The 25,173-nt window shown below is 51.5% G+C and overlaps 2 protein-coding genes across 2 annotated transcripts; one reads left to right on the top strand and one right to left on the bottom strand.

Annotated features, from left to right (window-relative positions):
• Positions 1-1,288: 1,288 nt before the first annotated feature.
• On the bottom strand, positions 1,289-5,843 carry ZNF408 (zinc finger protein 408). The gene is made up of 5 exons (XM_039868437.1): positions 5,502-5,843; positions 4,909-5,183; positions 4,133-4,194; positions 3,651-3,910; positions 1,289-2,832 (listed from the first exon to the last, which is right to left on the bottom strand). Exons 1-5 carry the CDS (start codon positions 5,548-5,550, stop codon positions 1,343-1,345), a joined length of 2,136 nt encoding a protein of 711 aa, XP_039724371.1. The 5' UTR covers positions 5,551-5,843; the 3' UTR covers positions 1,289-1,342.
• A 60-nt stretch (positions 5,844-5,903) lies between these two features.
• ARHGAP1 (Rho GTPase activating protein 1) lies at positions 5,904-23,847 on the top strand. Its single transcript, XM_039868485.1, has 13 exons — positions 5,904-6,043; positions 9,554-9,709; positions 9,931-10,026; positions 15,623-15,710; positions 19,159-19,290; positions 19,701-19,787; positions 19,989-20,087; positions 20,466-20,573; positions 20,653-20,729; positions 20,964-21,041; positions 21,521-21,646; positions 21,832-21,935; positions 22,089-23,847. Exons 2-13 carry the CDS (start codon positions 9,577-9,579, stop codon positions 22,266-22,268), a joined length of 1,308 nt encoding a protein of 435 aa, XP_039724419.1. The 5' UTR covers positions 5,904-6,043; positions 9,554-9,576; the 3' UTR covers positions 22,269-23,847.
• Positions 23,848-25,173: the final 1,326 nt, after the last annotated feature.

Raw genomic sequence — 25,173 nt, 5'->3', positions numbered from 1 at the left:
TTCACACACAAATCTGATCGTTATTCCCCTGCTCAAATCCCGTCGAGGAGATCCTGGATGTCCTGAGAATAAAGTCCAAACTCCTAAAGCAAGGTCTCTGTGACCTGGCAGCCACCTCCCCTCATTCTCTTTGCTCCAGCCCTGCTCATCTCGGTTGCTCATACCCACCAGGCTCCCATCACAGGGCTTTTTCCACGTGTAGCTCCCCACGCCTCACCTGCCTGACACCTACTCATCTGTCAAGTCGCAGTTGAAATGAGGGACGGCAGAGTGCAAAGGCTAAAGACCCTCACTCCAGCACTATATGGGTTTGAATCTCAGCTCTGCCACCTCGTAGCTTTGTCACCTTGGGCAGAATATTTAATCCTCTGTTTCCTCATCTGTAAAATAACTACCACCTACCTCATGGGGTTGCTATGAAAATTATGTATAAACTCACATAAAGAAATGGCCCACAATAAGAGCTTAGGGTTTAGTATCATTATTCCGCGGGGACACCTTCCCTGATGGCTCAGACCAAGTTAAACCTTCCCATAAAACACATCCATAGCACCAGATGGTGCTCCTCTTCAAACTCTTATCCAAGGCTTTCTCCCCACAGTAGCTCATGAGCTCTGTGAAGGGAACTGCCCGACTGTCTTGCTCATACTGCATCCCCAGCACCTAAGGCAGTCCAGGACTGCAGCAGATGCAAGATACGTGTTAATTCCTCACTTCTTCCTCAACAGGACTGCCCATGGGTCAGGGACACAGAAGGGTATAGATCAGGCCCTCTGCACCTACCTCCATTGAGTCTTGTGTCTTTCAGCACGAAAACCAACTTCATAGCCCTCAAGTAATGAGAAAATCTACCAAAATAACCTACAGCCTGAGTTAGAGAGACTTGAGCTGTGAACTAAGCTCAGTCTTTGGCCTTTTAACCCTCAAAAGTCATTCACTTTGGTTCCAAATAAAAGAGCTTGTTCCTCAGGGAGCTTGATGAGAGTGAATGTCCCAGCACTAAGCACCCCAAAGGGCAGTGGGCTGCCAGCCACCTGATGACCTCACTGGGCGGGATCACTTCTTCTACAATGCTTAAATAACAGAAGCCTTGTGGAGCTCCTAGGCAAAGAGGCAGAAAAAGCTCCCCTGGAAGTGAATAAAAAGATCTTAAGTCTAGAACTAGAGGTTTACCTTACAGGAAACAATTTGGTGGTCCATAAGCAGGAAGGGCAGTCCTTGACCTGCTTCTCCTAGGAGGTTCTAGTTTCTATCAGGCAACACAAAGAGAAAAGACCCAAACACCAAGCAGCTAGAAAACGCTTGTCTTTATATAGAGCTCTGCTGGGGAAAGGCGAGGGTGTCAGGTGCCCGTCTCCACCTCCACCACTTCTGCCCAGGTGCTAAAGCCTAAGTCTTTATGGATGAGCACCAGGCTGGGTGCGGGGCCTGGCTCCTCTGGCACCACAAAGCACTTATCCTGGCTCTCAGAAATGGTGACTTCGAAGACATTCCGGGCTGGGGAGGCATCCTGTTTGCTGCATGTGTCCAGGAGTTCTGGCTCAGTCTGCAGTAGCACCACTGTGGGCTCAGAAGCAGGAGGCACACAGGGTGGGCTAGAGCGTGCCCCAGGCTGGTGACTGAGCTGGTGCCGCTTGAGGCTTTGGGGGAGGGTGTAGCCCATGCCACAGGTGGGGCAGCGGTAGGGCTTGTCGGCCAGGTGGGATTTGAGGTGGCGCCTCAGCTTGGTGGCCAGTGTGTAAGCACGGCCACACTGGGGGCATGGGAAGGGCCTCTCCCCCGAGTGCAGGCGCTCGTGAGCGCGCAGCGTATGTGGGTCTCGGAGGGCCTTCCCACACACGGGGCACAAGTGGGCCTCCCCGGTGTGGGAGATGAGATGGCGCCTCAGTTCAGGCAGCTGTGGGAAGGCGTCGGCACAGTGTGGGCAGCGGTAAGGGCGCTCCCCTGTGTGCAGCCGCAGGTGCCCACGCAGGTTGCCCCGCTGGCGAAACGCCCGGCCACAGTGTGGGCACAGGAAGGGCTTTTCCCCTGTGTGGAGCCGCATGTGGTTCCGCAGGGAGCCCTGGCTGGCCAGGGTCCGCCCACACACGGGACACGGGCATGGGGCTGGGGCAGCTGGCACCTGGTGGGTCTTGCGATGCAGCCGTAGGGAGGGCCGGCGGGCAAAGGTCTTGCCACACTGGTCACAAGCAAAGGGTCGGGCACCTGAATGCACCACTTGGTGCTCTTTGAGGTCTCGTCGGGTGCCATAGGCCTTGTCGCACTGTGGGCAGGGGAAGGGCCGTACCCCACGGTGTCCCAGCATGTGGGCTTTGAAGCTCTCCTCTGAGCTATAGCTCTTGCCACACTCGGTGCAAAGAAAGGGCTTGTGGCCTGTGTGCACGAACGCATGCTTCTTCAGGTGGCACAGCTGCAGGAACGCCTTGCCACACTCGCCACACCGGTACCGTCGCCCCTGTTTTGGAGAGCCTCCCACCGGGCCAGGAGGGTTCCTCAAACGTGCAGAGAAGCTGGGGTGCTGCTCTCCAGCCTGCTGCACCTTGTGCTCTGAGGTTTTTGCTCTGGGTGGGCACTGATTACTGGGGCTACGTAACTTCTTGACCAGGTAAGCGTGCAGCTGGGTGCCCCCAGGAGAAGATGAAGTGGCCTCACTGCTCTGAGGTTCAGGTGGCATCTGTGTCTGGGGTGGGGACTCCTCGTACACGCTGCCATCCTGAGGCAACGGACCAAATGTTTGGCTCTCCTTGGAAAGTTGGTCCTGGGTTAGAAGCTTAAGTCCAGAGCTCACCATATGCTCTGCCTGGATGCTGGGAGGTGACTGGTGACCATGATCTGTAAGACAAGAGTTAAGTGCTGGGGTTAACAGAGATTGTAGCAGGTGGTTAAGGTGGTGTCATCAGGAAATTATAGGAATATGTGTCCTCAGCCCCTGAACTTCAGCGGGAGCAATGACACTGAAGCAAGAGCTTCAGTGTAGCATGAGCTACGCTCTCCGGTTATCTTCCTGTCAAGAGTCCCAGGTGCCTCTTGGGAAAGTACTCTTGGGAACCACAGTGCTCCAGACATCTAGATAATCCCTAGAGTAAGGCCATCCGAGGCCCCTTGTTCTCCCTCTAGAGATATGCACTTAGGATGCACTGCCTCACCTTAGCTCATCTGAAAATGAAGGAACCCTTACCCCAGAGAGAAGAAACAGAAGAAACTGAAAACCTTATACTATCTTCATCAACATGACTTTACTATTCCAGGAAACTTATTTAGGGAGATAAGAGTTGCAAATTCCTATGTTGTTCATTCCAAGGAATAGACTCATGACTCTTCGAATAACAGCTTATACTCCAAGACTCTCTGAATCCTTTGCCTAAAAATTATAGCCTTGCTATCGGTGTCCGTGAATCCTAAACTATTATGTTATGATCCTTAATCAGTCCAAATCAAGCCCTGCCCCTCATCCCATAGTGAAAGATCCACCTTATACTCGACTTCAAAATTTCAATAAATTTCCAGGCTTTGCCCTTCCTCCTCAGAAAAACTACTAAGACTCCGGGATGTTCCCCCTTACTTTCTTGAGCCATAAGCTCTGCTTTGTCTTATCAACAAGTTGTTCTGGTGATAATCTGGGAAGCCAGCCATTTATATGACAGACATACCTGTACAAGGTTCTGCTCCATCCTCCTCAGGAGAGGCCGCTTCCTGTTGTACAGCAGATTCCACTCCTGTCACCATAGCCACAGCTGCCTCTTCTTCTAGCGTGGGCTGGGTAGGGCTGAGGCCCTCAGCTGGAGTCCTGGGCCACAGTAGCAACTCAAAGCCAGGTAGCACCACCCGGTACACCTGCAGGTGGAGCCTCTCGTTGATCCACACCGGGGCCACGTTTCCCTCACCCTCCAGCCTGCCCCGCTGCACCAAACTGCAAAGCAGAACAAGAGCTAGCTCAGGAGACCCTCTTCAAGTGGTCATTTCTGAAAGCCCCAGCTCCTGGTCAGTCTGGGTCCAAAAGAACCCCATGCCTTTAAAACACTCACTGCAAAAGATTACTGGGTGGGGAATTATAGTCGGCTCCAGTTCCATCCCATGCCACAATAGAAAGCCTCAAAGGAGCAACTTTACTACATACTCTCCTGTAACTTACCTGGGCCAGCCTGAACTCTGCTCACAAGCACACACGTCTCCCCATGGGCCTAGTGACACGTCCTGAAATAAACCAATAAAAGTCCTTCTCCCATGTGTTTGAGGGGGTCAGAGTAGGGGAAAAAACAAAAACAAAACAGATGTAACTTCTCCTGAGGGAGATCTAAGATGGTGAAGCTTCTGGACAGTTAAATGGTCTCTTTTCTGCCTCTACAGGACTGTGTTTTCTGATTTTTCATTCAGTAAAGACCAAAAGGAGGGTCCGCTCACCTCCCTCCTAAGGGTGTGGAGAATTACTAAACCGAACACACAACTGCCTTCCAGTGAGGAACAAATGGAAAAAGTAGTAAGAGGAACATCAACTTTTTTTAGTACTTATTATGCAACAAAACCCTCTACCTGTGCTATTTCATCTATTGCTCCAAATAATCCTGGAAGATTAAAATAAAGGAAACAACCATTCCTTTATTTTACATAAATTAAATGAGGCACACCATTTAACTAGCTAGGCACTAAGGATGGAATATGATACCATTTAATTCCAAAACCTTTGCTCCTGACTTTCATCACTGATGATACTATATTAATCCAGCTTTTGCCTCGATTCCCTCATTCCTGCAAGTGGAGGAAAGAGATAGTTCTGGCGAGAAAAAACGAAACCGTTTCCTATCTCTCAAAATATCCTGCTTCTTCTAATAAACTGGAGAGCTGTCCAGAAACGTTTGAACCTCTTCCACATTTGCAGTGATAGAGAGAAGAGACCATATCCCTCCATACCTTCTCCTGCCGTGGTTTCACAACCTCGTCCTTCTGCTCGGAGACAGACTCTTCCAGCGGCCCCCAGAGCAGTCCCGGCTGCAGAGCCTCCGCGACACACCAGACCCCCAAGCGCTGTTCCTCGGCCAGCGAGGGGCCAAGGGCCAAACCCCGGGGGAGGCTCTTTAAAGCGTGGACGGCTCGGGTCGGCCAGGGTGGGAAGTCTTTGAGGCCCTGAGCACAGCCTTCCCCGGAAGGGCTCCATCCTGAGCCCGGGTCCAGGCGCGGCTTGGGGGCTGCAGGGAGATGGGAAGGCGGTGAGGGAGTGGCCCAAGAGGTCGTGGGCTGGGGGTTGGGGGAAGTGAGAGGAAACCGCCGGTCCAGCCTGGCCTCAGGAGTCTGACGGATTGATAAGAGTTCTAAGGGAGTCCCTCAGAGGTTTACGGGAAGTGGGGTGTGGGTCGAGGGCTCTGAAGAAGTCTCCAGAGACTCTCAAGGCACCAGAAGCGGCTCCGGGGCTCGGGAGGACAAGGGTCGCGGGGAGAGAGTTGACCAGAGAAAGTCAAGTGTATCTATACTAGGGCCGAGACTCAGAGACATCGCAGCTCACTCACCAAACTGCAGCCTCTCCCGCTCCAAGAGCAGCTCCTCCGCCTGATCCATCCCGGGTCAGAAGCCTCCCTCCGCCGGAAGTGAGCATCGCCTTCTCAGCTCCTCCCGGAAACAGTCATTGACTTCCAAATTTCCTCTCAGGAAAAAATTGTAAGGGTCAGACCTCATGGTGCACAGGATCGGGAGTTTGGCAGTAGTGGTGAAGCATAACTCTGTCAGAGAACAATACGAGTTTAGGATTCCGCAGGTCTCCCAGAGACTTGTGTAGCAAGGAATTAGGAACCAATTGTTCCGGCCGCCTCCTTTTGGGAGGGACGAGTCGGACAGTTATGCTGTCCTTCCCCCAGGCGGCCACGCACGGAAAGCGGGCGGGGCTCCAGGCAAGGCGGTGTTTGGACGGTGCAGTGGGCCGGAAGTGAATTGGAGGTGTGGCGGAAGTGGTCAGGGAGTGGGGAGAACGGGAGGGGGCGTTCCCACTCTACAGCAGAGCCGGATGTTTGCCGAGCTTTGACAGGCGTGGCAGAAGGAGCAGTGCCGGACCACGGTGAGCTGCTGGGCGCGGGGTCTCCCTGGGTGGTAGTGAGGGAAGGGAAGGGAAGGGACTGGCCAGGTCATCTAAAGGGATGGGACCCGGATGGGGAGGATCCGAGGGGATCCGAGGAAGGGAGCAAGGGTGGAATGAGGTCTGCGAGCCCGCCCTTCCTGCTGCGGGATTCTGCCCCACTCTCGGGCCTGTGATGAAAGGATTTCGCTTCCTTCCCTGCCTTCTGCCTGTCTTTCGCAAGGCAAGGTCCAAGTCAGATCGCTGTCACAGATCCGGCCCATGGGAAGGGGACGTCCCCCTGGTCCAATCTGCAGAAGCTCTAAAAACAAGAAATTTGGGGGAAGTGCTCCACCCTGCCACCTATTAGGTTACGCTTTCATCCCTATCTCTTAATCTGAAATGAGTTAATTGCACCCAGTCCGAGTTTTGTAAACCGAAGCTCTGTGCAAACGTGATTGTAGTTGAAAGTCTTGCTGGTTGTGTGGGATATGCGTTTTCGCAATTTTGGAGCTCCAACTTGGAGGAGGGTCCCAATGCCAGAGAATGTGATTTCAAGTTGTTATCAGTTATTCTCGGAGATTAGGAGACCTTTATTTTGCCTTCTTTTAGAACCTCTCTGAATCTTGAGAATCGCATGAATGACAGTCACTTAGAGAAGTATGGAGAGATTGACCACAGAGACCACCTCAGACAGACATGGATTAAAATCTTGACTGTATTGTATGACCCTAAGCAATTCGCTTATTTTTCTGGTCCTCACGTTGGTGCTGTTGTGAAGTTAAAAGATAATTTGTGTCAAGTTCATAGTGCTACACCGCCTTCAACAAATGTTGGTTCCCTTCTCCACTTAGAAGATGAATTAATTCATTCTCATTCAGCATATGGTTGAGCATCTACATGTGTCAGATGTAATTCTGAATAGGTCAGGGGTTCTTAAACAGGGATTCTCAGAGGGCCAGTGAACCCCTTAAAATTCCATGCAAGGTTTCATGCTGATTTTTCTTAGGGAAAAGGACCTCAAATTTCGTCAGAATTTCAGAGGTCTAGACTTCCCAAAGGTTAAAACCTCTCTATAAATGAGTCTAAAATGAGTCTCAAAGATTTTTGTATAGGTACCTACTGAGAAGGGAAAAATTAATCTCGGAGTAAGGATTATTTTGCATAAATGGAGCAGGCCTGTTGGTGACTGGAGTCTTAGCCAGGATACATTTCCACTACTTTACGTTAGAATTTCCCCACACTAGCTTCCTTCACGCTACACTGAATGGGAACTAAGCTTCCAGGCTCACAGTGGGGAACATCCGTGGGTTGGAGGGTGGTGAGAGAGGCCTGTCAGCCTGGGAGGTGGAAGCAACTGTGATTAGTTATTCTGGAAGAAGAGGTTATGGAGCGGAGGAGGGGTTAGGGGTCAGTTCTGGAAGAACTGACAAAATAGAGGAGTTACTGGAAAAGAGGTGGAGTTCAAGTTCAGCTCCCTTTTAGAGGGTGTCCCTCTCCTTCCCTCACATGTACTTAAGCTTCCAGCTGCTCTTTCTACTCCTGTTCAATTCAGCACGAGTATTTTAGAACATTGGAGAATCATATTTCTGGGAGGAGCCCTCATTTCTATTGATAAGGAAATTTAGGCCCAGATGGGAAAAGGACTGCTCAGCATCTTTGCAACTCATTGGTTTAGGCAGGACTATAATCCAGTTCTCCATATATCTCATCTTATGCCTTTTTCACTGCATCTAGCACCCACTGTGTGTAGAAAGACTTCTCTCGGATAGCTCTGGGCAGGGCTGAAGGAGCACTTGGTGTCTGGGCGGTGACAGAAAGAAGAGATGAGGAGAAGTCTCAGGCTTAGAGAGGGTTACTTTGAGCTGAATTCTGTCCCTATTATTAGGGGCCCCTTTGGGAGAGCCCTCAAGCCTCCTGGTTGAACGGCGGGGAGGAGCATGTAGATGAATGGGGTGGTTTCCTCAAGACCGGGTTGGAAGGTTGAAGGAGAATGGGGGAGCGGGGGTGAGGGGCACAGCAGCACTCAGTGAGAAAAATGCATTCACACATAGGAGAGGGCCATCATTCTCTGTGTTTGTGGGAAGAGATTTATATTTTGATGGTAAGCAGTGGTAGTGAATAAAGGTAGCAGATAAGTCCAGAGGAGAGGAAGAAGAAAAATATATACATATATTTCTTGACTGTTTGGCTGTTCAGCTTTGGCTCAGGAACTTATAACAGCTTTTGCCACTGAATCAGTGTGGTTGTCCTGGTAACAAGATGGTTGTTGCTAGGCACAGGGAGCCAGTTTACCATCCAGAGTCTTCGGCTGTGACATGTGCAAGGAGGTTGTCACGTCGCCTCAGAGTCCAGAGGTGTTCAGGGTCTAGATGTCAGCTGGCAATTTTCCTTTCTTCTCCTTACCCGTTCCTGGGTCTTGTCTGCATTCCTTATCTGCCCTGCTTGTTCTCTGACCATATATGTCATTTTTTGGATTCCAGGAATGCAGTGGGCTTAGAGCAGCCTTTTCTCTGAGGTTGAACTGGATGGGTTGAATTGACACTCCCCTCCCTCATCCATATAGTGAACTTGTGATGGGAGAGGGATTTGCTTCTGGTTAGGGCTGAGGGCAGAAGGTGCTGCCTCCAGGCTGCATGCAGCCACATCCTATGGCCAGGCCCCAGACCTGGGCAAACCCAGTTTCGTCTCCTCCCTCCCTGCCTTCTGTAGCTGCTGTCCTGTTTTTCACCTCCTGTATCTCAGCACTCTGATGATGTCATGAACTTCTCCATTTCCCATCTGTGCCCTCCAATCCTTGGGGCAGTCTGTTGACCTCTGCCACCTTGAAGTTAGTGTCAAGAGCTCCCCCACAGATTAGAGTGTGTTTGGGAGCCCCCAGGAACCTTCAGATTATCTGCTTTGACTGGCAGGCAGACTTTATCCTCTGCTCCCGGTTCCTGTCCTGGGGCAAGTCCAGCGGGGCCCCTCAGCCATGGCCTGTTTCCTGGGATCCTATGGCCTCTGGCCACTTCCTCTCCTCCAGGCCAGGGGTCAGAAATGGAGTAGCCAGGGCCACATCTGACCTTTTCAGGCATAGGGTTTGGATCATCTCCTGCTCCTTATATTCTTGCAACGTCTGTGCCATAACTGCTGGGGCCTGGACAGCTTCTGTGCTGTCCTACACCTGAGGAGAGGGGTGTGGACCTCTACCCTCTGCAGCTGGGACCACGTGACAACCAGCTGGGCAGTGGGCAGAACAGGGCCTGGCACAGTTCTTCTCTATCCAGCTGGAGGACCTGAAGGCAGGCACTGAGCTGTGCCATCCTCTACCCCAGCTGCCTTTTCTGACAACATGCCAGAGAACTGTGGATCCAGGAGAACCAGGAGCTACGTGGAAATCTTGGCCAGAATGAGAAGTGTTGAGGAATAGGGACAGCGGAGCTTGGGGGAGGAATGAATGGACGCAGGAGGCTTGCTGTAGCAGTTATAGGTGAAAAGAGGGTTACTGACCTGTCACCTGTCCTCTCCCAGGTTTCTCTTCAGGTTCTGTGGCCATGGACCCACTTTCAGAGCTGCAGGACGACCTGAACGTGGATGACACCAGCCAGGCTCTGAACCAGCTGAAGCTAGCGTCCATTGATGAGAAGAACTGGCCCTCGGATGAAATGCCCGACTTTCCCAAGTCAGGTGGGCACCACTGGATCCCAGGCAGCCGCTGGCATCTTAGAGGGGAAGATCCCCTTCTTGCTGAAGGGAGACTTCAGAAGGGCAGCATGGGGGCAAGCGGACTGGCCCCAGGGTGGGTCCGGAATTACAAACCTTATGGGGGGAGAGCCAAAGAGCACAAGTCTCAGGGAGAGCATTGTGCCAGCCCCCCGATTATCCCCTGACTTTGCCATGTTCCTCAGATGACTCCAAAAGCAGCTCCCCGGAACCTGTCACACACCTGAAGTGGGATGACCCTTACTACGACATTGCCCGGCACCAGATTGTGGAGGTGGCAGGTGAGGACACCACTACTGCACCTTTTCCCTCATAGTCTGCACTCCTGGCTTAAGGGAGCCAGCTCCTTGTGCCATAGGGGAAGGGGATAGGGAGGAGCTGTGCCCACTCTGTGGTCTGACCTGACCCTGGGGCTCCTGAGCACATGCACCATTCTTTAAACTCACAGACTTGATTGTGATGGCACTTGTTTTCTTCATTTGCAACCACATCCTGACCTGTGACCCCACTGTCTCCATTGGCAGATGGCATGTGGGAGGCATTGTGGCCTAGTGGCTTTAAAGTCAGAAAGCCCTGGGTTTGACTTGCCACTCTGCTCCCTGAATTCATTTCTTCCTGACAGGGTTGCTGAGAAGGTTACAGTAGTGAAGGTGTGTTGGGGCCTAGCCCAGAGCCAGAACATAAGTGATCATTCACCTCCCTTCCCTTTGCCCTCCATTCAGCTTACTAGAGAGCAGGGAGGTGCCAGCCCCTCCCGGGAAACCCTACCTCCAAGGAAGTCTGGAAGATAGGGGCCATGTGACTCCTGGAGCATTAGGTTCCCTGCAATTGTGCTCCCCTGCTGAAAATGGGTGAGGAGCAGCACCTCTGGGGTCTCAGCCTCAGTGTGCTCCTACCTTCCCGTTTATCATACAGGATCCAGAAGACTGGAGGAGCCGGGTGGGTAGCCGGGATGTTGATGACCTGGTTTCTGCCCTTAGGGCCCTACTTCTAAAAGAGGAAATGAATTGCAAGATCCTTTGTCTTTTCCCTAATGGTTATCTATCCTGACTAGTTAGGCCCAGCAGCTGTAAGGTAGGGCCTGCTCTGAGGCATTGGAGTGGGCAGGGGGAGCCTGCGAACACCTGGTCCCTGCGGGCATGTGGCCATAAGGAAGCAGCAGGAGTTCCATCTCTCCTGAATGCTGGGCTCAGAGGGTAATCGCTAACGTCAAAAGTGTTTCCATGACCTCTGTGTTCCTGGAGCCTGCTCTGGTCTGGGGTGGGGGCCTTGGCTGTGGCCTCTCTCGCCCCTATAGAAGCAAGGCTGAGTGTTCTTTCCCGATCTGGTCCTGACCTGGGCACAGGAGCGTCACCTGAAGTTTCAGAACTTTCCTCACTACCAGAGATGGACCTGATTGGGGCGTGGAGAGTATCTGATGTGAAGGAATCTCTATCCTGACATTCTCTTGGCCTACATGGCCAAGTCACAAGGCAAAGCAGGGCAGGCTCCCCCACTTCCCATACGTGACTCTTTGTCTCCCTGCAAGCAGAGCTGCAACATGTTTCTGTTTCTCCAGGGTGCGATGAGCCTGAGGGGGCCCAGCCAGGTAGGTGTGTTCCCGGCTCTCTCTGCTTAGCCTCTCTGGGCTGTGGCCTCTGGGCTGTGGAACAGGTGGAGGCCAGGTGGGGCCAGCTTAATTGCAGCCCCACTCTAGGGAACTGTGGGCTGTGCCTGGGAGCCAGAAACAGCAAAGAACTTTGAGATGTTTGGCAGGGTGGGGGCTGTGTGGGAATACTTCCAGAGCCAAAGGGAAAAGAGCTTCAGGGAGGGAGGGGCCTTATCCCAAGGAGTGGGCAGGGTTGGCTGGCTCTGAGGAATGGCCTGGCCTGCATGCTGGCTTCTCAAGCCTGAGCTGAGTGCTGCAGGCTCAGGGTCCCTCTGGTGGGGTTGTCCCCATGTGTGTGCCTCTCTGACGACTGAGAGAAGCTTGGATTGGCACCGCCAGAGTGAGACTTGTTTGATGAGACCATGGTGATGTCCTGAAGGTTAGTTCCTTGACATTAGAAACCAGAGAAAGCCTGTGTTGGAATGGAGGATGGGTTATGTCCTCAACCCCTCTGCGCCCTCCGTTTTCCTTGCTAGCAGTGGCTGTCATGCTTCACTGTCACATTTGACTCAGTCCAAGTGGGTTCTTCCCAGTGATGTGCTGGTAAACATGACGCTCATAAAAGGGAAAACAAAGGCTATTATTTGTAGCATTTGCAATTTCTACCATGGCAGATTTGAAGCTACTAACATGATTTCAACTGGCTTCCAATATTCCTGACAATTTAACAATTTAACGAATGTGTGAGTTGGCTCCAGCACTCAGCCCCCACTTCCCATCTCCTTGGACTGCTCTGCGGATTGTGGGCGGGGCTGCTGGCCTGGCAGTTCCCAGAATGCCTGCTAGAGGAGCTGTGCTGTCGCAGATTAACACCCAGGCCACCCTGGGAGAGTTCCTGATCGGTATCTGGGGAATGCAGAGGCTTCAATTTCAGGCGGCTGGTCTTTTCCTGGTACTTTCCACCAACAGTGTGCCTCCTCCTCACTGAGCCCTTTCCCCCGGTGCTCTGGGGACAGCAGTGCTGCCAGCTCCTTCTGTCCCGTCAGTCTCCAGGACAGAAGTCTGTGCTCTTCTGAGATCAGGAGGGGAGTTCTGGGTCTTTTTACTTGTGTTCTTGTAGCACCAGTTGCCCTGCCTGCTGGCAAATGCCTGGGTCACTCAAGGACTTGGGCACTGGGACTCCACCCCAGGGAGCGGGGCAGGGGCTAGACCCTAAAGTTACCAATATGTCATTCCTCACCTGTCCGGGGGTCTTGCCATTTATCCCCTCCCTACTGCTCCCCATCCCCATCCCCATCCTGATTCATTTAACATGCATTTATAGAACACCTACTCTGGAATGAGCCTTGTAGTCAGCACTGAGGATTCAGTGAGGAAAAATACGCATTCTTTCCTTCAAGGAAGTGGTTCTTAAAACTTGTCAGAGACCTCTTTTAGAATGTGAAAGGTATGGGCCCCTAAAAAACATGTGTATGTGCTTATAATATTTTCATATAACATCATGGCTTTGGTGGATGCCCGTTGGTAGAGCCCTAGCTAAGAACCCAAAGTTTCTCTTTACATGGTGCTAGGGCCAGCTGAGAGATGGAGCACAGGCTCTGGACCTTCACTCCAATTGCACATTTAACTAGTTACTAGTTCTTTAAATTCCAAAGCTATGTAAGCTCAGGCTTTCTGCCCTGCCTAAGTCCTCAAATCTGCCAGCCAGTGAGGCTTGCGTTGGGGGGCAGACACAGAAAGAATCTTATGGAATACCCCATACTACTTCTGGCATTTCCCCCTACACCCTCACATCCTGGATATTTCCTCTGCTTAGAAGGGAGTGGGCAGATGATGTCCCTCCCCTCACGGGCTCATGGTAGGAGGCCCAGGGGTTTCTGATCCTCTAGATTGTACACAAGGCTGGGCTGGCCAGTCTACCCCTTGGCCCCGACCCCCTGCCCGTCTACTCTTCCTCCTCCTGTCAGAGCCCATGGGAAGTGAATCAGAACATGCCCCAGAGCCACCCAAAGCTGGCCTGGGAGGAACTCAACCCACCAGGATCTAGGCTAGGGTATGAAAGAGAGCAGGTGGCTCCCACTTCTTCAAAATGGACCTGCTGCCCTGCTGTGCTGGATGAAGCTGCATCTTCTTCCCCTCAGACAGACTTGCAGACAGTTCTTTGCTTGTAAGTCTGGAAAAATTCTGCCCCAGGCTTTGGGAAACTCACTGTCTAAAGCAGTCTTATGACCTAGATATTGTGAACAAACTCAGAAATAGAACTGTGCATACCATGTAATGCTGACTGATGACTCTGCAGACTATCAGTTATTATCGAATATCTGCCATGTGCTGGGCTCTGGACTAGCATGAGAGATGCAAAGACGGACAAGTCCTTGTCTTTGAGCTGCTCACAAGCCAATAGAGAAAACAGGCACATAAACAATTATACGGGAGAGTCAAAATGTCATGACAGATGGATGATGATTCATGCTCGGAGCCATGAAAAGGGACGGCTAACTTGTCTGGGGGAAGGAGGAGAAGACACAGGCTTCTGGAAGGAGATTATGCCTAGGGTGAGTCTTAAGGATTCAAAGATGTTAGCTTAGAGGAGGGAGCAAAGTTGTCTAGAGAAAGGTCTGTCTGGCATGAGAAACAGCAAAAGATCAAAGCAGCCTGATGTGGACAGTCTGCAAGCACTTCTGTGTTGGAATTGTGCATGGTGTGAGCCTGGAGGGAGGTGGGGGCCACTCCTGGAGAATCCTGTGAGCCATTCGAAGGAACACAGCCAGCAGGAGACTAGGGCCACATTGTCCACGTTCCAGAAGCCTCCTTCAGCCTCTCTGTTGAGTCTGGCCCCAGTCCTAGAGAAAAGAGTCAGAGCCTTTGGAAAAGCAACCACTTTATAAAAGCACTGGGTGAATCACTGACTGAGAAGGATCATCAGGTCATAGCTATTTAAATATGGGAGAGACACTCAGCAAGGCATGGGGGATCCTTAGTCCTCAGAGGTAGACGGAGGACAGACTCACTGCATTTTATGGGTTGGGTACATAGTCTTCTTATTCACCTCTGAAGTAATCGGAATTAAGTGTGGTTTGGTGTCTCTGGAGAGGCATGACCGTAGAGATAAAGGGGAGGGCCCTGGGACATAGGGAAGTAGGGACCAGGTCTTAGCCGCATTGAGCTTTGCTTGGGGTCCCTGATCCATGCTGACCCTAGAAGAACATCTCATTTTGGGGGAAAATAGCAAATGTCTCAGGCGCTTCCCAGCTTCATGACAAAGTCAGGTGGTCAGACCATCAGATCGTGACTACTTTTGGACAAACATCCCTGAGAAATTCCATCCAAATGAGCATTTTCCCTTCTCTCAACTTCATGTTCTTTATAATTTCCTTAGTGAAGAAGGCTATGATTTTTAAAAATGTCCCAGAAGTTAGAGCCAAGTGTGGTCAATAATTCTAATAAAATCAGAAAGTGTTGTCAGTGGTCAGGAATGAGACATGACTATTATGTAATCAGGCTGATTTCCTCCGTGGCCTCAGACTTGCTGAGAAGGTAGCTTCCCAAAGCCACGCTGCTCAGAGGGGCTGCTTCTGGAATAAGCAAGGACTTTTGAGATGACTGACAAGACAATTGCTTTGGAGGGTGTGATTTTTTTTTCTTAATTGAAATTAACCATTTTTAAGTGTACAATTTAGTGGTATTTAGCACATCCATAATGTTGTATATCTCTTTGTAATTCCAGAATTTCATCCATACCCATGCAAAACCTGTACGCATTAGCAGTCAGTCTGTTCTTGCCCGCCCCACTGGCCCTGGCAATCATTAAATTGCTTTCGGTGTCTGGATTTGCCTATTCTAGATAGCTCGTGTAAATGGATTCATACAATGTAGCCCTTTGTAACTGGCTTCTTTCACTCAGCATGATGTTTTCAAGGTTCATTCACAAGGTAGCACGTGTCAGTACTCATTCCTTTTTATAGATGGAAAAGAATATGCCATTGCATAGATATACTACCTTTTCTTTACCCATTCATCCATTGATAGACATTTGGGTTGTTCCGCCAGGTGTGACTTTTTATTTTTTAAAGTCATGTTATTTCTTCACACTCCAGCTCAGCAGCCCTGAGAGCAACCTGTCCCTCTTTCTTCAGCGACACACCTTTGAGTGCAGGCAGCTCCCCTGAGGTATATCTGCAAGGGCCACTCTGGCCTCTATAGTAAATGGTATGGATCTCCAGGCCTGGTACCTCTACTTCTCTTGGTTCATCTTTAACCCGCCATGCTCCATCTTTCTCCATACCTAGGAGATGACAAGTATGGGCGAAAGATCATTGTGTTTAGTGCCTGCCGGATGCCCCCGAGCCACCAACTGGACCACAGCAAGCTCCTGGCGTGAGTACTCATGGGGAAGGTGGTGGGACCTGTGCTCAGATCCCCACTTTGGCCTGATACTGTTTTTCTCACTGTCTCTCCTTGTGTGGGGGTGCCACGCCACCTCCCTCAATGCCTTCCCTCTTTTCCTGAGGGAGCTATTTTACATTTGGAGGGGTCAGTCCTAGGTTAGGAGTCACACCTGGTTTCTAATCCTGGAAATTGTGTGACCTAGGCAAGTGTCTCCATCTCTTTAAGCCTCTTTTTCTTCACTTTTCCTAGGGGTAATCATAGAGTCCTACTTCCTTGCAGAAGTGAGATACTGCACATGAAAATGCTTTGCAGGCTAAAATACTGTCCAAATGTGAGGGCTGGTTATTATAATGATACGGTGTCAGATGTGGTTGCAGTTCATCGTTTATATGAATATGTTTATATGTTATTTTGTGCCAAATTTTGCACCAATGACTTCTGTATCTAGATTCTGTTAGCCAAATATATATAGTAGCTCTGGATAATCTAGAAATCTGATGCAAGTCTGGAGGCTGATTGAAAGTGGGAATTTGACAAACCCTTTTCTAGTCAACATTCATTACCGAGCCGCCGGAGCCAGCACAGGGCCCACAGCATGTGTGGGACCTCTGCGGAGACAGAGCCGAAGCTGACGCCCTCTGATGCGCCTCAGTGTGTGTAGTTACCATCCTGCACTTCTTTTCTGACCCGTTTAAAGCACTCCCTGAAATTCAAAATGTCTGCACTGCCCATACTGGCTCTTGGGGATCCTGAATGGTTCTGTGTGTTTAGGACGTGGTGAGGGGTCGGGGACAGGCCAGGGCTACAGCAGTAGAAGGAGAAGGGGCTGAGTGCTGTGTCTCTATGGCCCTAGGGAGCCAGGGCCAGGCCCCAGTCCTCCGGCCTGTGACTTTTTTCTCTCTGGCCTCCTGACCCTCCTCCCTACCACTCCTCAGACAGGCAAGCAGAGCCTTATCCAGGCCCACCACGTGGCCCAGCCAGGAACAGGCCAAGGAGCTGAGCCCGGGGGTGGCTGAGTCACAAGCCCTCTCCTCTGTTTTTATCACATCTGACAAGGCAGGTGACAGACTCCTGGCCCGATAATAGCCCAAGTAGGAGGAAGTCGGAGGATGGGTTCCAGTTTTCAGGAGAGAGCCTGATGAGCAAGGTGGCACCCACTCTGGGGCTTCTTCTGGCTTCAGGAATCCCTCTGCCATCTGTCCTGTTCTCCATCCCTTCCCTACCTGACCTGGTCACAATCCTGCTGGGAACAGGGAGGTGCCTCCATGATAGATCAGTCCTGCCCTCTTGTTCTCAGTAGATCGTCTCCAACTTGGCTTTCCCAGCTGTCCACCCAGATCTGGGGGTTGAAACAAAGTGCCTGAAGCTTGGATTCAGAAGACCCATTGAACTTCAGCTCTGCCTCTTACTAGCTTTGTGCTTAGGGGCAAGTCTCTTTTGAGCCCTATGAAAAAGAGAATTGTGCCCACTTCACATGGTTGTTGGGGGCGTTAGATAACATATATACATGAAATGCCATTGTATACTTTTGTAAAGTGTTACAAATTTCAAGAATTTTTTAAAAGGTGGGTAGCTATAAAGAAAAAATATAGAAAATTATATATAAAAACGTCTCCCATAAACCCATCACCCAGAGAGAAAACCACTGTTAGTATTTTAGTGTATTTGCTTCTTGCTTTTTTCTGTAACATTCAGAACTGTACAGTCAGTTTTGTATCTTACATAACATTTTTATCTCTTGAGCATTATTTTTCAAAGACATCTTTTAAAAACTTTTATTGACAGATGTGTATAAAATGAACAAACTATGTACACTACCTGATGAATTTGCAAAAACTGAACCCACGCATGCCTGCCGCACCCACAAACCTCCCTTTGCTTTTCCAGTCTCTACTCCAAAGGGTAACCACTGTTCTGACATCTAACTTTACAGATTGGTTCTGTCTATAGAAGCATCCTGTGAGGTTATTCTATTTATGGATGTCCTGTGATTTAACCAATTCTGTTATTGGATTGTTAGCTTGCCGCTTAGTTTTTTTTTCTCCATTATAAAACAAGCTTCAGTTAACAGCCTTTTACAAAAATGTTCCTGTTCATCTCTGATTATTTCCTTAGGATAAATCCCTGTACATATTTACAGGGTCAAAGAATAGGAACATCTTGTAGCTTCTAATGGACATCACTTTATTGCCCCCCTTGAAGGTCATAACATCCATCAAAGGATAAATATATTTTCACAAGTATTGCTATTTTATAATTGAAAAAAATGCCATCTTTTTATGTACTAGATCTTTGCAAACTGCAAAGCACTCGATGTGTGAGTTGCTGTGTAGTAATGATTGGCATCACAATACTAATCCAGCCCTACACACCTCACATGCTGCTTGTGCCGGCCTAGCCCGGCACCCACGGCCCATTGGTTAAGTTACTCTCTCTAGGTTGGGTCAGGTGGCATCTGGGCACTTAGTCAAATCCTTGGGCACTTCCCCAGGCTTCTTGCCTCCTTTCCTACCTCCTTTGGAAACCCTTAGCATTCCTGCCTCCCAGCCTGCAGAGGTGACCCTGCCGAGGCCTGGGCTTGGCCGACCAGAAAAAGGGCATTCCACTGGACTCCTCTCCTTTTCTGGAATTCTTGTTCAATCTCTTCATACATCTCCACCTCAGGTGGGCTCAACACTGTGTGTGTGTGCGTGCACGTGTGCTTCTTTGGAGTTGGTGGGTATCGTGTTGTGAGCATAGGGAATCTGAGATGCGGGTCTTTGGTCCACAAAAAGCCCAGAGACTACAGCAGGGGAGGGGTCCCTCTGGCCACCCAATCCCCTCTCATAAGCACAGTGCTTTATAACCTGTGCTGGGAATTCGCGTTTAAAAGGCAGAGTTGTGCTGTGGTCAAGAACATGGGCTTTGGAGTTAGACAGTTCACCTCCAGGCTCCACTACAAGCTGTGTGACCTTGAATAAGCACTTGAGCTCTCTGAGCCTCACTGTCCTCACTTGTAAGAAGGGGATAATATCAGCCTCAGTTGTTATGAAGAAGGCATGACATAATATATGCAATGTGCTTGGCACACACTAAAAGCGTAATATTGATCAATGGTGACTATCATCATTATTGTTGACTCAGGGCCATCCTGTGAGGGAAATGTTATTCCCATTTTCACTGCAGGAATGTGAGAGGGTTTCAATTAGAGTTCTGGTCTCCTGACTTCTAGTCAGCGCTCAAAACTGAGAGCTGTTGTTATTATTCCTCTGCCCAGCCCAGCTTCAGCCCCTCCACAACATGGCAACTGGTTACACAGCCAAGATAGACAGTGCAGGGCAGGGGTTCATGGGGAGGGGGTCTGATAGAAGCAGGAGATTCCTGGGGTGCCAGGTTCTGTCTTACTGGGGCCCCACTTGTATACAGGGCAGGCCTGAGCAGGTCTTTTCTCTCGAAGGTACCTGAAGCACACCCTGGACCAGTATGTGGAAAGTGACTACACGCTGCTCTACCTGCACCACGGCTTGACCAGTGACAACAAGCCCTCCCTCAGCTGGCTTCGGGATGCCTACCGGGAGTTTGACCGCAAGTGGGTTGGGGCCTGTGCCCGGGCTCCAGGGGCGGGGTCTTGGAGGCCCCGTGGCCTGGGGGCAGGTGGCTCTGGAGCCAGCAGCTCTGCTGGGTTCTGGGCTGCCCTCTGCTTGGGCAGGAGCTTATTCCATGGTTTGAGGAGGCAGGTGCCCCTACCTGGGTAAATGTAAGGAATCTGAAGTCGGAAGAGCCTGGGCTTAAATCCCAGTTTCTCTGCTTACTCGCTCTGGGACCTTTCATCTCCCTTAACCTCTCTGAGCCTCTATTTCCTAATCTATAAGATGGAGCAACAGTGGCACTTACTGTGCAGGCTGCCACCAGTAGTCACATCAGAAAATGTACGTTAAGGAGCCAGCTCTGTGCCTTGCCTGCCACGCCCACTCCTGAGTTCCCGTTCTGCCTCCACAGGTACAAGAAGAACATCAAAGCCCTGTACATCGTGCACCCCACCATGTTCATCAAGACCCTGCTCATCCTCTTTAAGCCCATCATTAGGTGAGCAGGCCAAGGGCGGGGTGGTGGTCTCCCCATGCTTCACCTAGAACTCTGAAGCAGATACCTGAGATGGCCAAGCATCCTAGGGACAGAGCAGTTGGGGCTAGGCCTCTGTCTGATCCGGGGGTGCTGCCGAGGGGACAGTGGAGGCTTGCTGAAGCAGGTGTGCTCCCTGACCCATGCCCTCTTCCCTGTTGGCAGCTTCAAGTTTGGGCAGAAGATCTTCTATGTGAATTACCTGAGCGAACTGAGCGAGCATGTGAAGCTGGAGCAGCTGGGGATCCCTCGCCAAGTGCTCAAGTGAGACTGGGACAGGGCTGTGTGTGTCCACTGGATGGCATCTGTGGACATGTGTATCGTGTTTGGGGGAGTAAGAGGTGCCGGACAAGGGGAGAGGAAAGCCTTGAGAACCTCAGGATAAACAGGAAGCAAGTGTAAAGATTAAGAGACAGCAAATGGGGTCAGAGAGAGTGAGTTCAAATTGTATTTCTGTCACTTAAAAGCTATGTGACTGAATCTCTTTAAAGCCTTCACTTTCTTATGTGTAAAGCAGAGTTGTTATGATGACCGAATGAAGTAATCCATGTAAAATAGCACAGTAAGTGCCTGACAAACAAGGGTTGCCATAGAGAGTACAGAGCCAGGCAGAGGGCCTGACCTTCTCATCTGCTCCCCCAGGTATGATGACTTCCTGAAATCCACACAGAAGAGCCCTGCAACAGCCCCCAAGCCCATGCCACCACGGCCCCCGCTGCCCAACCAGCAGTTTGGGGTCTCCTTGCAGCAGTAAGTATGCAGTGGGCAGGTCTGGTGCCTGGGGGCTGGGAAGGGCTGCAGACCCTGCTCACTGCCCTCATTCCTGCAGCCTCCAGGAGAAGAGCCCAGAGCAGGAGCCCATCCCACTGGTGCTCCGGGAGACTGTTGCCTATCTGCAGGCCCAAGGTGAGTGCCAGGGCCCCCCTGCCACAGTGCCTCCAGCACCCGCCCCTCCTCCCCCTCCTCAGCGGGGTCTCCCAGCTCCCCTCGGGAAGCTGCTGCCAGGCAGAGCTGAGAGAGGTTCCACATGTACCAGCACCTGCACTGACCCTCACTGGGACTCCAAGACAGAGAGTGGGTCGGGGGAGTCTACACATTTCCCCAGAGCTCTGAGACTCACCAGGCCCCACTGTTTCCCAGCTCTGAGCACCGAGGGGATTTTCCGGAGGTCGGCCAACACGCAGGTTGTACGGGAAGTGCAACAGAAGTACAACATGGGTGAGCAGCCTGGGCTGTGCCCAGGCCCACAGGGCGTGTGTGTGGATGAGGGTGGGGTTGGGGACATGTGTGTGACTGTTAGGGAACTTCTCTGCCTTCGGCTTCCCTCTAAACAAGGGTCCCGGATTCTGTTCCTGTCAGAGGTTTCTGTGACATTTGGTATAATTACATGGGTCCCACTCCCGCCTGGCCTGCTGTCTCATCGGTCAGTCTCCCGGGTCCTAGGTTCAGGTTCATTCAGAGACAAGGAATAACTGGAGTATATGCTGGCAGGACCCCACTCCACCCAGATGGCCTGAATCTGCGTCCCCTTGTCATAGAGGAAGAGGGGAAGGCGGGTGCAAGAGGCAGCTCTCTGGGAGGAGGCTTATGACTGAGGGGAAGTCAGACTGTGAGGCTTACTTGGCCTTGAGATGGGTTCCAGGCTGACTTCTAGACTGGGCCCAGCTTCTCTCTACCCTCTCCCACCCCACCTCCAGGGCTGCCCGTAGACTTCAACCAGTACGACTTGCATCTGCCAGCAGTCATCCTCAAGACCTTCCTCCGGGAGCTTCCTGAGCCCCTGCTCACCTTTGACCTCTACCCCCACGTCGTGGGCTTCCTCAGTGAGTGCCCTCTCTGCCCTTCGCAGCTCTGTGCTTTTGCTGGATCTAGGCTGGACTTGGAGCAGGAGGGTTTGGCCTGTTCTCTAAAGAAGGTCTAGTTGGGATCTCCCCTCTAGCCTCACGTTAGGGCTTCCTGAACCAGCCCAGCCCTGGGCCCCTGTAACCTGGGCCCCCATTCCTCACAGACATTGATGAGAGCCAGAGAGTGGAGGTGACGCTGCAGGTCCTTCAGACGCTGCCTGAGGAGAACTACCAGGTGCTTCGTTTCCTCACTGCCTTCCTGGTGCAGGTGAGACTTCAGCCTTAGCCTCTGCTGCTCACCTGGAGGAGGGGGGAGGGGAGAGGAGAAGCTGCCACCCGTGTTGCTCCAGGGCAGCTGATTGCCGGGTGTGGAGGCAGGGTTTGTGGCAGCCTGCTGCAGCCCTCTGGTTTCCCTTCACAGGTTTCTGCCAACAGTGACCAGAATAAGATGACCAACACTAACCTGGCTGTTGTCTTCGGCCCTAACCTGCTGTGGGCCAAGGATGCTGCCATCACTCTGAAGGCCATTAATCCCATCAATACCTTCACCAAGTTCCTCCTGGATCATCAAGCGGAGCTGTTCCCTAGCCCTGACTCCTAGGGGCTCTGAGCCCAGCCCCTGCCCCACCAGCCCCCTTCTCTGATAGCTCCAGTTTGGACACTAACCCCTGGCATCAGCCTTACAGGAGGCCAGGGCTCCTGTGACACCAGGAGATAGAAGCTGGAGCCAGCCAACTGGGCAACTCCTACTCCCCTTCTCTCCAGCCCACCTCACTGGCCCTGGAGGCCTCACAGTTACCATGAGACTTTTTTCTTCGCCTTATACCTCTCACTGCCTCCTGAATCCCTGGTTCCTGTGGGACTATGCAGAGCTGGCCTTGGCTCTTGCAATCCCTTTCCTGCTTTCTCCTGCCTCTCTCTGGCAATTGCAGGTGCCAAAATCACTGCCGGCTGGGCTGGTAGCAGGGGCCGGTCCACCTCCTCCTATTGCTGGGAGATGAAAGGCTGAGCTGGCTTAGGCGGGCCCCGCTGAGGCTCCTCCCTATCTGGGTGAGGGCCTGAGTAGAGGCACTCTGCTCCTGCCCTCGCCTCTACCGGCTCAGCCTTGGGTATTTCCACAGCTAAGGAATGACAGGCCAGAGTCTGCTTCCTGTTTCTGCCTCCTTCTCCTCCACACATCCTGGTCAGCCTTTCCCAAGTGGTAGTGCTCCCCAGGATGTTCTAACCTGGTTCTGCCAGGACTGGCAGCTTGGATGACATGCTGAGTCCCAGCATCCATTCAAAGTAAACACTCCACTCCCTCCCCTGAGAGACCCTAGTGTCTGGTCGGACCAGTGACAAGCAGTCTCAGCCTCTATGCCTTGCCTAAGGACAGATCCTAGGCCTAAGGTTCTTGGGGACGTGTCTGTTGTGGAGTCACACTGGTCCCTGCTCTGACCAGAGGGGACTCAGTGCCTCAGAATCTGCGATGGCTCCTTTCTCCAGCTGGGGACTCCTGGAGGGGCTGGGTAGAGATTTTGCTAATTAGATTGGCGACCTTCAGGTGAGTTCTAGCAACCTCCCCCAGGAAGCATGGGGCCTTAGGGCCCTGTCTTTTAGAAAACCTAGACCCCAATGATGATGGCTAATCCCTTATTCTAGCTTTGTCTTTTAGAATTACACTTCTTCCTGTTGAATGCTGGGAAATTCTTCCCCCACCCACCCACCTTCTTGTAGCCTTGTCCCCTGGCAGCAGGGAAGTACCTGCAGTGGCCCTGCCCCCTTGACCAATGCCTATACTATAGGGGTCCTCACCAGCCCAGCTCCATCAGGGAGCTGGCCAGGGCCTGGGCCCTGACCTCCCTGGCCTCTCTCCCCAGGGCGCTGGCATGTCAGGACCCTCAGGGACTGGCATGGTTGCTGGTTCTGTCAGTCCCTGTGTCTCTAGCCTGGGCTCGGGCCTCTGCTTTCCTCCATGTATCAGATGTTGTTCGCAGCCCCCTTGGCTGGGAGCCTGTGGATCTATTTGGTCTTTCCCCTGTTCCTGCCCCACTGGTCTGTACCTGGCAGGGGAAGGGGTGGGGGAAGGGCTCATACTGTGAATCAAGTGTTCACATTCACACTTAATGACTTCCTTGGCACCAATCATGTATTTCACCTTTGCACTTTTTATATTTCAATAAAAATGGAGATGAAAACTGCCCATCTGGCTGTTAAGGAAGTGGGCATGGAGGTTTAGAACTGGCAGACGGGGCCTCAGGAAGTCCCTCCCCAGTCCATCTGACCCCCTTCCTCATCTTGTTCACTTGTGAGTGGGTATGAGGCCAGCTTTCTGACCATCTTCCAGGCTTAGAAGTGCGAACAGTCATCTTCCATTTTTGGCACCTGCAGCATTCCAATCGACAACCATATGCTGTATCCTATGACCAGGGCCTTTTCTGTCTTCAAAATGGAGTGGGCTGTGGTGGACAACAGAATGGGTTTTAGAGTTTGACAGGGTTTGAATCCTAGTTCCATCACTCACCGCCAGCTGATGATAGTCATATAATTGGCCCCGTGTCTGAGACTTTCTTCAGATCAGAAATAATGTATACAGGACATAACATGGGGTTGAGTGTCCAGTAGTAATTAGAATGACCATTTCACAGATGAATGAAGTGATAGCCCCAACCTGTGTGGCAGCCAGGATCGAAGCCCTCACCTCCCAATCATCCCATTCCTCTCCCACCTCCACTTGGCTTGAGAGCTTCAGCTCTTTCCACCTGCCACTTAGTCACATAGAAGCTATGAAAGATCCAGTTTTCCTTTCCTCTTTTGAGCAGGTTTTGCTTTGCTTTAAAGGTTAAAATGGTAAAATTTGTGTATTTTACCATAATTTAAAAAATCGCTGCGATGGCAGGCCAGAATTTCACCTGGTGACTTTTCGTACTTCTGAGCCTGGCACAGTGGTCAAGTTCCAGCAGTTTGCTTCTTCCCTGCCAAGTGCAATCAGGAGGCTCTGGTGGCCTCCGTCGGGCCTGTTCTTTTTTCTCTTCACTGCTTGCTCGGGCTGGGGGAGGTGGACCAGAGCTGCAGGATCAGGCAGTGTGGATAGACGGTGGTTATAAACATAGGCACTGAGCTCCAGGAAGCTCGTCCGTTGCACAACTGTGGCCCTCATCCGGGTAGCTGGAACAGAAGGCACTGGAGGCCTCTCTCACTGGCTCTCCTCTGCTGTAAGCTGGGTGACTGTTTAGAAGGGCTGTGACCCAGGGCAACAAGGAGGGGATCCAGAGGCAGCTGTTAACTTGGGTTGGGCTGCTGGCAGGGCCTCTGCGGAGTGAGTGCAAAGCCAGTTTACCCCTGCCTTAGCAACAGCAGGTCTCTGGGGACGGAGTGTACGGAGATGGTTTAAAGGGATAGGGCACCGTCGTCAGACATGGGGAAACGGAAAACTTTGCTTTTGGGGAATCCCAATTGAGGTGGACACCAGGGACAGTCTTTCTACCATTTCTGACCCAAGGGTTGGCCAACTCTATCCTAACTGG

This window comes from Pteropus medius, unplaced genomic scaffold (genome assembly GCF_902729225.1).
Source record: "Pteropus medius unplaced genomic scaffold, Ma_sr-lr_union100, whole genome shotgun sequence".
In the NCBI taxonomy this organism is placed as follows: Eukaryota; Metazoa; Chordata; class Mammalia; order Chiroptera; family Pteropodidae; genus Pteropus; species Pteropus medius.
Note: the sequence above shows the minus strand (reverse complement) of the source record. Positions and strands in the feature narration are given on the sequence as shown.

Excerpts from the sequence above, each read along its gene's own strand:
- ZNF408 (XM_039868437.1), bottom strand. The coding sequence starts at position 5,550 with ATGGATCAGGCGGAGGAGCTGCTCTTGGAGCGGGAGAGGCTGCAGTTT. Across the intron at positions 4,195-4,908 it reads TGAAACCACGGCAGGAGAAG|GACGTGTCACTAGGCCCATG; the intron begins GTATGGAGGGAT and ends GGTTTATTTCAG. Across the intron at positions 3,911-4,132 it reads CAGAGTTCAGGCTGGCCCAG|TTTGGTGCAGCGGGGCAGGC; the intron begins GTAAGTTACAGG and ends TCTGCTTTGCAG.
- ARHGAP1 (XM_039868485.1), top strand. The coding sequence starts at position 9,577 with ATGGACCCACTTTCAGAGCTGCAGGACGACCTGAACGTGGATGACACC. Across the intron at positions 19,291-19,700 it reads TACCGGGAGTTTGACCGCAA|GTACAAGAAGAACATCAAAG; the intron begins GTGGGTTGGGGC and ends CTGCCTCCACAG. Across the intron at positions 21,647-21,831 it reads CCACGTCGTGGGCTTCCTCA|ACATTGATGAGAGCCAGAGA; the intron begins GTGAGTGCCCTC and ends CATTCCTCACAG.